General features: G+C 45.5%; 1 protein-coding gene across 2 annotated transcripts in view; it reads left to right on the forward strand.

The window, feature by feature from the left end:
- Positions 1–12,677, forward strand: part of MRRF (mitochondrial ribosome recycling factor) — a 21,055-nt gene extending 8,378 nt beyond the window's left edge. For both annotated transcript variants that reach the window (XM_030535305.1, XM_030535304.1), the window contains exons 5-7: positions 1,579–1,670; positions 8,326–8,485; positions 11,017–12,677. In XM_030535305.1, the coding sequence (XP_030391165.1) occupies positions 1,579–1,670; positions 8,326–8,485; positions 11,017–11,094 (330 nt within the window). In that variant the 3' untranslated portion in view covers positions 11,095–12,677. The remainder of the gene's footprint in view (positions 1–1,578; positions 1,671–8,325; positions 8,486–11,016) is intronic.
- The last annotated feature ends 1,770 nt before the right edge of the window (positions 12,678–14,447 follow it).

Raw genomic sequence — 14,447 nt, forward strand, 5'->3', positions numbered from 1 at the left:
AGCTATAACATGACCATACTGTTTGACTACATGATCAGAAATCGCTGAACAATGGAACCCAACAAAAGTCCAGTTTGGGATTGATTGGGTTGCTTTCAAATGGGACAGTTAATGCTTGCTGTTTCTGAATATGATCCACACTCTTTGCAGACTTCCTCGATAACAGCAGATCTCCAAATGCTGTACTAAAAAAGAACTGATTATGTGCTTTCCAAAACACCACACCACATCTCATGGGATAGAGAGGATTGTAACCAAGCCTTGCATTTGAAGGGGATATATTTTTGTTAAAGAGGCACTTTGTCTTTCATGGATCATATAGAGAAAAAATGAAGCAAAAGATGTGTGCATTTTAGAATAACTTGTGTAGACCGGGATCTGTGCTCTGATGAGGCCAGGCAACTCCCTTTAACGTTATAGCGGGTCTGTCAGGAAGTTCTCTTGCAGGTGAATTTTAACGTGGGAGATGGCTATTACATATAGTGTCTAAAGCCCTGATGCAGTAGAGGATTTAAGCACATGCTTAGCTTCAAGCACCTGAGTGCTTGGGTCCATTCTCAGTGTTTTTCTCTCGTGCTCTTTTGACTTGACTTTATTTTGCATTTGAGACAATACAAGTACCAAACAGATGCTGTAAAACACCACAAACAGGTCAGTGAGTCCATATCACTTAAATGCTGAAGTACTCTGCTGAATCAGGGTCTAAATGGATGGTTAAGCCCTGTGTGCCAAATTCAGCTCTGGTGTTGAACCGTTGAAGACAACTGGATTCATCCCCATCAGCCCCAGTTTCTTTAGGTAACATATTAACCCTGTTTGTCTTTACTCCAATTATATGTGACGTGGAAGCTGTTGGGTAAGTTTGGATCACTTTGCTGTTTACCAAGCTTACCTGTTGTATTGGGCCAAGCGACTTTCCAGCGCTGTCCTGTGTACAGGTACCTTGCTGTCAGAGCAGTGCTGGAATGTTGGCATTGCCACATGATGCTGGCACACAGCAGCTACCAGGGAAAGAGTTATAATAAGTAAATAATAAATTATGAGACACTTAAATAAAGACAACTGAGCCTGGTTGTAAAAGCACTGGTTGCATTCCTCAGCCACAAACTAATGTCTGAATTTAACCCTACTTGATTGTAGTGCCGCATGAGTTAAATTAGTAACTTTTCTAAATTGGCACTATGCAATTTCTAGTGTAAAACATTCAAGTGGAATTTTTAAAGTCAGAGAATCTTTCATCTCTCTTTTCCCCAGTCCAAGCTCTCCTATGGGGATTTATTGTGGTTTTGATCTGCATTGCCTCAAACCATTCAAATAGTTTCAAAGAAGCAAAACTGTTTTCTTTTGTTGTTGCTTTCTCCCCCTCCCCGCCCCCTAATACCCTGGTACCAAGAATGGGCGTAGTTTGCAATTCCATTTGATCAAAGCACTCTGCACCAATGTAACTTCCTGATCGGACTGGTAACAGAACTAAATGTTTCCATGTTCTGGTGAGATGGATTGCCAGCTATCGACAGAGTTCTGGCATCTGGTAATAATTATTTACTAATTCCTTTTACCTTTTGATCTGGTTTACAGAATACAGCTGCAGCTATCAAGGCTATAAGGGAGAGTGGAATGAACCTGAACCCGGAAGTAGATGGGATAATAATTCGGGTGCCAGTTCCTAAGTAAGTAATTATAATGACTGTCTGTCTAAATTCATGGTTATGTGAGATGATGTAATGGGCTGCAGTGGATTTCATTTGTGATCCTGGTGCATATACTCCGGAGGATACGAATGCATGGTTACTGTAAGGTCTTGACACAGTCGCTTTCCATATTGCTACATCTGGGGTTTAAAAAAACCCAAACCTTTAAGAAATATCTGATGGAACCTCTTCCAAGTGTCAAGCCAGAGGTTTCTGCGAATTCTCCAGCATTCCAGTATCCATTCTTTTGATACATGGGGCTCCGTCTTGCTGTTTTCCAGTTCCCCCTATGCAGAACGGAGCTAGACAGTGGGTGGCCGCTGCATTTAGGAAGGCATCAGAGGCAGTGGCCAGGCACCTTAAAGTCTAACTTTCTTAAGAGAGCTGAATTGAGTACCCAGGTCATGGCCTGATTCACCACTGCCTTACTGTAAATAACTGGAGTTACGCCAGCATATAACCACATTGATGCTGTGATGACTCAGTAACATGGAGATGAACCGTCATCTAGCTGCCGAAGGAGTGGCAGGAGGGAGTGACGGCCAAGAAGGCGGGAGGGAACTTGTAATTGTCTGCTTCTTTCACTATTTCCATTAAATTGCCATGCAGTATTGCTGTGCAGCTGTTATACAGCCGTCAGGTTCTACCCCAGAGGCACCATTACAGTGGTGGCTGAAACAGTTCCTGTATTTATAGCAGTACGAGTCCAGAGTAAGTCCATTAACTTCTGGATACAAACCAATGTACTGGAGTGTGAACATAAGAACGGCCGTACTGGGTCAGATCAAAGATCCATCTAGCCCAGTATCCTGTCTGCCAAGAGTGACCAATGCCAGGTGACCCAGAGGGAATGAACAGAACAGGTAATCATCAAGTGATCCATCCCCGTCGCCCATTCCCAGCTTCTGACAAAACATCTGTCATTGTTATGGGCAGATATCCATGGTGTACCTGAGATGAATTAGGGTCTGATCCATCTCCCATTGAATTCCAGTCACAGAAGAGCTGATGCATCAGTGTATGTTACAGCCTCAGCCCGTCAGGCTGCTCTGAAGATTAGTGATGTATCTTCATTTTATTGGGGATTTAATTATGCAAATTATATGACAAAAAACCCAACAGGCCAATCAGAGCATGGCTTTATTTTTATTCTTTCTGACTTCCATAAAATGCTTCTCCACAGATCTAGAGACATGATTAGGTCACTAATCTAGTACTTGGGAGACCTGGGTTCAGATTTCTGCTCCACCACAAACTTCGTGGGACCTTGGGCAAGTCCCTTAGCCTCTTTGTGACCTCGTCTGTACAATGGGGATAACAGCCCTGCCTTACAAGAGTGCAGTCAGGATTATAAATTAGAGATTGTAAGGCGCCACTGTCCTATGGAATGGGGGCCAGATAGGTACGTAAGATAGATCTAAATGTTGCAAAAATACAGACAATTGGTGTTCCAAGCCCAGTGAATTAGGGCTCACATCTCGGAGAATGGTCTGGAACAACTTGCATAAGAGCCCCTGATGGAATCCTACTGTATATTATGTGTATTTCCAAGTAGGTGACTTTGGATAAGAATAGACAAACTAAAGTTTGCTCGCGTTACAGATCTGCTTAAAGAATTTACACTGCATTTCAAGTATTTCAATCAGAGAAGTCTCTAATTGCTGCTGTCCGTTGCTTTGGGAGAAGCCGAGTGGAATTTTCATTCCATTTGCTGGTTCTTTTTTTTTCATATGCTCTCTCCCCTTCACCCTTTCCTAAGGAGTGGCAGGACGGAATAGGAGGGCACTATTATCTTCATAATTGCCTGGGATCTTGGGTTGCCACACAGTAATTTGATTTTTAATGGGCACTCAGGTCACCCTGGAATATGAATTACAGGGGAGGAGAAATCCAGAAATCAGTAAATACTTTTTTTTTTTTTAAAGGGTTGTCAAACAAGTGTGTATGTTCTCTCATTTTCTTTTGTGGTGCTGTAGATGAGGACTGCAGTCATGCTGCCTGCCTACCCACCCATACGGTCAGCACTAGGAAATGTGTCCTGCTTATTTCATCGTCCCCTCTGGGGTATCACTGCTGTCATTCTTAGTTTCATTTTTCCTGGGTATTTGGCAGGTCAGGGAGTCCCAACTTAACAGAACACAGTCTCTCTCTCTTTCTCTCTCAGTCCTAACTAAGGACAAATGACCAGCAGGTCACCACGTTATTTCAGATTCAGCGCCATTTCCCACCTGTTCTCTTGTGACAAGACTAAATATTAGCAGGTTCAACTAGCCTTTAAAAAGGGACAGCATTAACTTGATTAGTTTCAAAACACTTACTTTTTTAAAAAATCCAGTTTTTGATGAAGGTATTTTTTTAAAATAGATTTTTGGATTTTTTAAAATTCTTTAAGTTTTTGTAATTTTTTTTCTGCTTCTTGATATTTACAAAGGAAAAACTCACTGACTAGTCTAGAGAAACAGCAGCAAAATTGACTTTGCTAAAGTGATGTCAAATGTGCATAGTAAAAAACCCGAGATATTTTCCTTTTATCTTTCTTCAGAAAGAGCAATTTTAGGTGGTGTTTGTACCTATAGTAAATACACCACTTTCCACACAGAAATGTGATTGATCATGTTTGACAGTGTCCCTTTAAAGTGATGTTATTGGGCTATGAATCATTTTTAATAAAAATCCAACTACTCTGCAATGTCAGGTGGTGTTGATAACACACCAGGGTAATTTCAGTCCTGATCCAGCAACCAGATACATGTGGGTCAAACTTTGCATCCACATCGATCCAGTTGCAAGATCACAGCCTGTAATTATTATAACAGAGAAAAGTAAATTAGATTGCGAAACTGTTCCATGTATTCTATTTGTTTTGTTTTTGTATTTCTCTCAGCTCAGACAATAAATAGAGACTAGTCAGCTTTATTTTTGTCTACTTTCACTTTCATGTCAATTTCCCTTTAGGGCCTCTGGCACAAACCGGCTTCAGTGTTTGTGTTGCAAACTCTGCATGTGCAATGTTTATTTGTATTAAAAAAAGTTTCTGTTCAAATTAAAAAAAAAAAAACATGAGAAAATTTCTATCAGTTTGATTTCTCAGCCAGATCCGACCTGACATTGTGCCCTTTGTGGTATTGCCTCATGGCTAGGGCCATCTCTTTTTAGATCTATTGTGAGAGACTGGATGTTGTTTACAAATGAGTAATATTTTTACACACACTTGACTGAAAGTCCAGTGAGTCATTTGAAAGTTCAGTTACTCTGCTTTAATTCTTTTCTTTAAGAAGTAGCCACAGTCCCCAGTATGGGGCAAACGGGCTCATGAAATGTCATTTAAAAAAAACTAAGTGTTTTGGAACCTTGTACTCCAATTCTTTCATCATAACAAGAGTTTGTCATTCTCACCTAATCCTGGGTAATTCATCTTTCACGTTAACTTTCAGCATGTATCTCAAACCATACAAGCAGAGTATCCAGTTGCGCCTATGTACCTCTATCTGATCCCTCTCACTCACAGGAAATTCCTAGCATTTATGATACAAAACCATTCTTACCAATGTAAATGTCTTTCAGTGGAGATCAGAAGTGGCCTGCATTGTTTTCCCTCTGTGTTTGTGCATGTGCCTCATGCTCATAAGAGAGCATTGAAATGCGGCCACGTTTGGATAACTGGCTGCTGACGGAAAGAGACACAGAGGAGACATCACTAGCAATCTGAGCCCTGTGCACTTGAAAAAATATTAGGTTTAAATAGCCAGGATTCGGTCCTGGTTATCTGCTCGCAGCTCCATGTTAGTGGTGATGTGAAGTAGCACCACCCCACCAGGAGCCTCCTGGAATTCTAAGGGTGGGGAGTGTCCACACCCCAGCACAGAGCTGGTTCTGTGGGCTGGTGTGAAAGGGAAATGGAGAAGGCACAGGACCTTGACCCTTTTCCCCACTTCTGATTAGATACCTCAGGCTTCCCCTGCAGCACTTTGCTTTAAAGAGGAGACAGGGACAACAGTTCCTACCTCCAACACGAAGTGTGCCCAGATCAGCTGTGAGGTTAGCAGAGCTGGTGCCAGAATTGCCATGTTCAGGGGGATGGATGGCCCTTAAAACCAGCAGCCTCACACTGATGGATTCCTTAGCAGGAGCAGTGGCTGCCTGAAAGAAATAGACTTTTTGTAGCATTATTGGTGGTAGGAGCTCAGAATCTACATATAATCTCAGTGGAATGTAAAACCCACAAAGAAAACCCTATGTCACTACGCATTGATAAACAGAAATGGGCATTAATAAAGACAGATAAGGAGGTATGTGACCTTGCGCCAAGAAGCATAGGAAATCTGGCAGCACTGCGTAAACAAACATTTCCTTAAAGGTTCAGCAGCCCTGAGCAGCCGAGCGATACCCTCAGCACGATCCACAAAACATTCACACATGTGAGGAGATGAGCAGCAAATAGCAAACTGAATCTACCACACGTGGGGAGTTCTAGCCACAGATCAACACACCCTCTTCCTAGCAGGGAAGTAAGTGAAAAGAGTCATGTAGACATTCCAATGCCCAGAGATGCTCCCCTAAAAACGCTGTCTGGGAACCTGACCTCATTTACCCCTGTTTCTGAACAGTATCACTAGATAAATTCATGGAGGAGAGCTCCATCAAAGGCTATTAGCCAAGATGGTCAGGGATGCAACCCCAGACTCTGGGTGTCCCTAAACCTCCAACAGTAAGAAGCTGGGACTGGACAACAGAGGATGGATCACTTGTCTGAAGCAGCTGGCATTGGCCACTGTTGGAAGGCACAATCCTGGCTAGATGGACCACTGATCAGACCCGTATGGCCGTTCTTATGAACAGACTGTGCTGTTTTGGTATGTGGCTGTTTTCACAGGCCACAAGACTTCTGGTTCATAATTTTCAGAAGAGAAGCCCTGAAAGGATTGGTGTTCTGATTCATAGTTTCTCACTCCTAGGTCAATGTCTCAAATGCAGGCTCAGGTCTAAGATGACAGATGTTTGCCTGTGTGAAATAAACTGGGTCACCATCCAGACATCTCCATCACCCTTCCCATGGACACAGCTCAGCAGAGGAGACAAAGGGCTATGGAGACAAAATGCCTGCCTCCAGACTGCAGCTGCAGCACGTTAACAGAGCAGTGTGGTCATGATGCTAGCACTGCCACTGTCTGCACTGGATCTGTCCTGGACTTACGGTCTCTGGGTCTGTCAAATCCTGCACTTTTTACAGACACTAAATTCATTCCTAATAATAATTTAATAATCAGCTCTGGAAAGTCCTTATTCCCTCTTGCCAACCCGGGGTAGAAATAAATGAATGAGCCTGTGATTGGTCAGGGCCTCTGCAAATATCTGCCTTGAGCAACTCAGCTGCTGAGCGAAGAAATCAAAGGGAATGTGACTTATCAGACTGGGAGCAAGCTAGGAAAGGGTTCAGAAACTGCCAGGTAATGAAAGACTCTTTGTAATTAATACCCGCAAAGAGGCAGAGCTAACAGTGCTGTGGGAACCCTAACTCCCCATTTCCTGATTTCCGTGCAGGAAGAGCCTTGTCTTTAATGTTGCAGTGACCTAGCCTGTTGCAGTCAATTTCTAAATACTCCTGTGAAATGTTTATTCTGCAATATCTCCCCCTAGCAGACAGGCATTCTCTTGCTAATGATATGTAGCGCTTGCAACAGGCTTTTAATCTTCAAGGCACTTGGAAAACATTAGCTAAATAATTAATCCTCACAATAGGTACTGTCAGAGCCCCGTTTTCCACACTGAGAGAGTGAGGCATCAAGAGATTAAATGACTTGACCAGGGCCTCTGAGGGTGGCAGTGTCTTTGCAGCTCCAATGCCCTATTCTTATGCTCAGGAATCTAGATGCCTCTCCTTTCTGATCTAGAAAGTGAAGCTACCGGGGAATCATGGGAGTTTTCCCTGTGTTTGACTGCAGCGCCTGACCCACTCTGAGGAGCTGTGTCTGAATTACAAGCCTGGTTTGAAATCTCAGTCTGCTAGAGTTGGATACAAATAAATTGAAATCATTATTTTAGAAAATTTTGCAGTATTGGTCTCTTCTCAAACAGCATGTTAAATACAGTGGAAATACCAGTCTAGTTCCCGCATGCTAGTGATGACTGGAAAATGAGAGAATAAAGAGATTCACCCTGTAAGCTGTATAGCTCCCAGATCTGTTTTTCAGACTATTGCGGTTGCAAGGAGAGGAGAAGGGGTTTCCTCCTGCCCATTCACAGCTTTACAGCAGGATTAAGTGTCTCAAGTTTTGAGGTTGTTATTCCCTCTTCACTCTTGCAGATGCCTTGGCAGCACAAAAAAGAAAAGCCTAAACATTTCAGCATGGCTTTCAGGCACTGCACAGAAAACCATAAACGTAATAAGATCTGATCCAAATCCCTAAGCTACTGCCATGCTTGTTGCCTTCCACTCCAGCCCTGAGACTTACATGACTTACTTTGAAAGGTGGTGGTCCCGGACCCAGGAGGAACTGTTTGAAAGAGGCTGGCGTGGACAGGATCAGTGGATTGTACTTCCTCAGCCTGCCGGTTTATCCTGCACACACACAACATCACAATGAACAGATCAGGTCCATGCTACCCCTAACGCCCTTTACTTCTCCCTGATTAGGGTAACAAGGGAACACCGTGAAAGCCTGGCCAAACTCGCCAGACAGCTTACGAACAAGGCTAAGGATTCCTTGCGAAAGGTTCGGAGTAACGCCATGAACCAAGTGAAGAAGGCCAAGAGCACAGTGTCTGAAGACACCATTAAGCTGGTAGAAAAGCAGGTATTTTCTCTCCCCAGGAGTGTGTTGGGTGTGTTTCCTGACCTCCCCGATGGCCCTGTCCCATGGGAAAGATCCAGCTGTGCCAGGCTTTGGTAACAAAAACGCAGATTTCAGGAAACCCTTGTTAGGAGCCGGGTTTGAGGGGAGCCTGGGGATGGGGTGGGCATGGCCCTATTTTTGTGTTCGTTTTTTAACAAGTCATAACTGCTGCTCCCTCTGCCTTCCATGGAGTGATTTTGGATTTGTTCAGACCTGAAACTCAGAGTCAACTTTGGGGCATGAACCCGTGCAAACTGAAGAGGTCCGGGGAGGGAGGTAGTAAAAGGTTCCCACAAACTTTCAGTAGCCTGACAAGCCTATTGCAGCAGCATGTGCCAAATACCCCGCCCAGCAAGATGGCCAGAGTCCGCTCTGCTGCTTGAATCTTCAGGGGCAGTTTTATCATCGTCATTTATGCAATGGCGGAAGTGCACATGGACTTTGCAAAGCACGTAGGGCCAGATCCTCAGCTGGTGGGAGTCGACATTGCTCCATTGACTACAATGAAATGACACTAATCAAACGTTTGTAACCTTGAACTCTGCTATGGCTTTCTGGCTAGATTCACCATGATACTACAGCATATGCCTAACTTCAAGCATATGGGCAGTCTCATGCTTAAGATTAGGCACATGCCTGAGTACCCTGCTGAATTAAGGCCTTGTTTGTTAGCAGTAAGCTCTAGGAATACAGCAGAGAGCGCTCCTTTGCTTGCTTGCTGCTGGTAGACGTTAACTTTAGCTATGTCTACACTCTGAGCAAGGGGTGTGATTTCCCCGCTTGGGCTAGCGTGAGACCAAACAGCAGTGCCGTTGTGGGAACACGGGCCGTGGTGCTGGAAGCACGACTAAGCCATGGGGAATTGTACTTGACAGGGCTCCACTGTGCTACTGCATTTACTCTGCTATCTCTACTCACACGGTTCCATGAGAGCTAGTGAGAGCATGTGCACAAGAGCAGGGAAATCCCATCCCTAGCTCCTGGGGTAGACAAAGCCATAGTAGCATTAGCTCTCGCGGTGGCGGGGATGCTTTGGTGTTAAACAGGAATTATCTTTTGAATGTGTCCATGTGCCCAAAAGCTGGTGCTGTGGGCATCTTTGATAAACACTTCCTGGCATAAAAGTTTGTGCAATCAAAAAGAGGCGGCATGTTATAAACAAACCCCAGTTCTTCCAGAGCAGTCAGGTGGCTTCTTGGATTTGTGAGATTAGTGTCTCAGCTCAGATTTTGCTTGTGCCAGGGATTTTCAACATAAGGCAAGTTCACCTCCCATGTACCTGGGAGCCTAAAAAACTGTGGACCAAATTGATACTGGACCATTCTAAATAGGCCCTGTAAGACTGGAGTGTGCAGACCCTAAATCTGCACTCAAATAGCAATGGTATGTGCCCAACAATCACCTCTACCTGTATTGCACATGCAGATTCCCATCGCACTCTGATACATGGCTGTTGCACCAAATAGGTGCATGCACAACTCTAGCCAGCACAATTTAGGAGGTTCTTTTGAAATTTTGGCCTGTCTCCGGCCTTATTACCATGATCCTGGAGCACCAGGCTGGGCTTTTGGAATAGTGCTGCGTTCTCCATGGCAGAGGGGAGTAAATCTGTCTGGTACTTGATCTGCAAATAAAAGCAAAAGCTTCCACTAGCAGACTGCCCAATTCATTACAATAGCAGGAAGGATACGGCAAGTAAGGAGACGAGTCCTTTACATTCTGGCTCTGACATCAGGTGACCTCCAGTTTCACCGGCAGTCTATCCCACATTAGGTCAATTAAATAAGGACTTGGCAGAGCAACTGGTCAGTCTCAGCCAAGAGCTTTTCACCAGGAGCCTTTCAGAGACTGGAATGAATTGTACGGAGAGTAGGTTAAATGTTGCGTGTGTGGGAGATGCAACCACTGGCGGGATCTGGCTAAGGGAGAACTGGATGCTGATGGAGGAGTCACACAGGTCACTGGATGTACCGTGTGGTAATGTTCAAACCCATATCAGCAACACTGGGCACTCCTGTGGTGAGTTCCATTTCAGTGCCCTTTACCAAACATTCATCACAACGCACCTGTGCTTGAATAGGTGCTATCATTTTACAGCTGGGGAAATGGAGGCACAGAGAAGTGACTTGCCCAAGGCTGCAGCAGGAAATCGTGTCAGAGCTAGGATTCAAAATCAGGAGATCCTGTTTCTGAGACATGCATGCTCAGACCATTCCTCATGTACCTCTTACTGTGTTGGTGGGAACATGCATCTGTCAGGGGTTTTGACAGCTTGTGAAATGTATTTCTGATCTTCCACACAGTCAGTTGGCTTCCTGTCTCAGTTACTCCAAGAACAAGAACATTCCACTGACTTCAGAGGAGTGACTGGATTTACACTGGGAACAGAATTTTGCCTGCGGGGTTGCTTTGGAGCTGGGACTTTGCGTTAGGAATTGCCCGTGTCCCATCTTTACAAGGATCTAACTCAAGGCCATGTTATGTTGCTACAGATCCAGCAAATGGCAGACGACACTGCAGCAGAGATGGACAAGCTCCTGGCAGGGAAGACCAAGGAGCTCCTTGGCTGAGTGCAGCTTGGACAGACACACAGTCAGCACTGACTATGGACTGCAGAGAACCGCGGACCAAATGTTCCATGCTCGGTCATAGCAGCTTAGTGTGAGTGTCAGGGCAGACTAGGTCACACCTCGTGAGTGGAGTTATGCTGTGATTACTCAGGGGATTGGCCCATGATCATTGCTGGGGGTGGGGGAATCTAGTCTGTATTTCATTGATTCAAGCAATGACAACTGAATTTGGATAAAATAAGGTTAAGAGGAACTGAGGAATGGCTCTTAGTTGTCAATCTTCCCCATGGCAGCAACCTCTCTCTGCCATTGGCATTAAAGCACTGAGTGGTGGGGTGCTCAGATTAGAGAATGTTTGTCCCCTTTGCAGATCTCTTTCTTACACTTCCTGCCATGACATTCCCACTTAGGGCCTGTCTACACTAGCTAGGGTCAGTTTCTCTGGTGTAACTATATCAGTGTTGCTAACCAGGTATAGACAGGGCCTTAAAGTCAATAGCAGCAAGCAGGGCCACCCGGCCATAAAGCCTGCCCTTCTGCAGGTGTCTCCCCCAGGCGGCTTGGCTGAAACTCATGCATTGGACAAAGGCACTGCATAGATTTGTCCCAATGGAACAAGAGTGCTCAAAAAACAGGGCTTTCACTAGCTAGAGTCCAGCCACACTGAGCAGAAGGTTGGTCTCGCAGGATCTGCCTTTCAGAGAAGGCCCCGTGTACCTCTCAATTCTGAAGTCTCTGCCTAGAGCCTTCCCAGGCTCCTTTGGGTTCCAGCTATCCCTAACCATAATACTAGGGGAAGAAAAGGAAGCGACCAAGGGTAACTCACATGTTCATTGCCCTGCTATGAACCAGGTCATTTGTTTCCAGCTAAAATAAAATCAAACGGAGATATTAAAAAACAGACCAGGCAGTTCTCTGTTACTCCATCCCCTTACCTTTGCAGGAGAGTTTACGTACCGCTCGCCTGCAGCCTGGCCCCTGTTCACACAAAGGCTCCCAGCACGGTGTGTCGGGCGGGTTGCAGCACACCTGGCAGAGCAGCCCAAATCTCCTCGTGGCTGAATGAGGCTGCAGTTACATCTAGCAAAACCACAAAGCTCAATCGCTTGCATGACGCACGTTGATGGGCTCAGGCCAATCCGCAGTGGACCAGTGTGCACGTCAGGTGCAGGTTGTGGTGAGCCTCGTGCTTGTTGGCACCCTTAGCAGAGAGGCCAAGGAGACTGGATGACTCTCTACCCGTTCAGGCATAGAGAGAGGCACGCTGGGAGGGGTGGGGCAGGGAGGATGGTATTTCTGTTGCCCAGGCTGGAGCAGTTTCATGGATACAGAGAAGATTTGAAACTCCTGAGCTATCAATCCAGCAGTTTTGGCCAGCACTAAACTCACCTATTGAGAACTCAAAAGCACAGCGCTAGACGCCTCCTGAAAGCTACATTCTGGCCCCCACCCTGACTGCAGGGTCTCAGTTTCCAATGGGAATCATGTGCATGGTTTAGGGCACCAGGGGAACAGAACTTGCTCTAAGCGCTGGATGCTTTGTAGCAGCTTCCTGCCCCTCAGTATCGGCAGGTACATCCCAAGAACACAGTTTATCTTCATAAACAGAGGAAATGATGAACTGGGGAGTCACTCTGCTCCAAAGGCTGTTTGGTTCTGAGCAGCGCGGAGTTCTCTGTAGTCTTTAAATAAACAACCAAAAAAAAAAAAAAAAAAGAAAGTTATTTTGTGCACAGACCAGGGGGCAGGGGCGGGAATGAAAGATTTTTTATACTTGGGCCCCACATGTCAACAATTTCTCTGCTTTGTGTATTTTGGCCGAAAGCATCTATCATGATAAATGAATAAAGGAAAATGGTAAGCCCAAGGCGGTTACACAGCTCAGCAAATTGCTTTCAGCTGATTCCTTTATTTCTTTTGACATTTATCAAATAGTTTTTTGGTTTGTTTTTTTTTGCCCGTTGTCAAGACTGCTGGGCTGCACCAACAGAAGAGCTCCCCTCGTAGCTGCATAGAGGTGACTGTGGGGAACCATGCCCACGCCCTTAGACCCATCTGTATGTGGAGCAGGCATGAGAGTTCAGAAGCGCTTGCACTAATTGCAGCACGATGGAACCCAGCCTGACATTCGAACGACTCTCACCTACTCCAGGGCTGGCTGTGCATACCTCATCTACTGTCATGCTTAGAGGAAACCTGTGGGGAGAGAAAGGCATTGTGGGGTCGGTCACAGGCTCCTGCGGCTGCCACCACATACCTCCAAAGGCCGTTGATGGAGCTCCAGACACTACCTGTTGTTTCTGAGAGCCATTAGGTGGAGAAATACCCTGGAACACATACAGCTGTACCAGCCCCATTACCATAGCACTAGCTCCACCTCATTAACTAAACTCATGACACCAAACACTACCAGACAGGCTGGGCATGGTTCGTGCAATGGCCAGTGCATCTTGAGCCACACGTGTGAATCCTTGAGCCTGTGCACCTTATGGTGGGTCCTGAAGGCTGCCGGCCTCTGGCCAAGAATAGAGGAAATTGGTTCCATTAGCAAGGACACAGACATGCCGCTGGATGGATTCTCTTCCATCAAACCAGACGTTTAGGGAGAGTCAGTCAGCTAATGAATTTACTAAGCCACAGGCAGTTATTTTCAGATCATGGCAAAGCAGGGTGGTGCCAGAGATTGGGGAGGGGGCGCGAAGGGAGGGGAAAGCAGACGTGGAGGCCGATCTTTAACAACAGGAAAAAAAGAGCAATGGCTTTGCAAGTTAGGGTAACCAGCCCTTCATAAAACAATGGCACCAGTAGTAAGAAGAAATAGATACATCTGAGAACTAAAATCTGCTTGAATTCTCCCCATGTAACTCCCTTGTGGTCATTGCAATTAGTGCCCAGCAGAATGGTAACAGCAAGACAAGTGTAAACAACATGCACCTATAAGGAACACATCATGCCAGGCAATGTGGATCACCCTTCCGTTCACACAGTTAGCCAACGAGGAACACCAATTGGTGTTACCCCTTTGGACTGCAGGAAAGCCTCTGACGCAGCACTTTGCAAGCAGCCCTGGAAACCTGGATTCGCACAGGCACTTGTGTGGAGAACTGGCTGAAGGGGTAAACGAGTGGAAATGATCAGAGGTCGACTTGTGAAGAGAAGGGCTTGGAGGTGCAACAAAAATCACTGTTCTGGCTGGTTTTCAGAACCATATTAATCATGTGGCAGAGGCAATATAGAGCAAGTTGATTACACGCACTGCAATACGGAATTTGGGCAACATTGTAAGGGCCTCAATTGGGCTGAATCTTCTTTCCCCTTTCCTGGGTGTAAATCTGGGGTAACTCCAGGGGAGA

This window comes from Gopherus evgoodei, chromosome 16 (assembly GCF_007399415.2).
Source record: "Gopherus evgoodei ecotype Sinaloan lineage chromosome 16, rGopEvg1_v1.p, whole genome shotgun sequence".
In the NCBI taxonomy this organism is placed as follows: domain Eukaryota; kingdom Metazoa; phylum Chordata; order Testudines; family Testudinidae; genus Gopherus; species Gopherus evgoodei.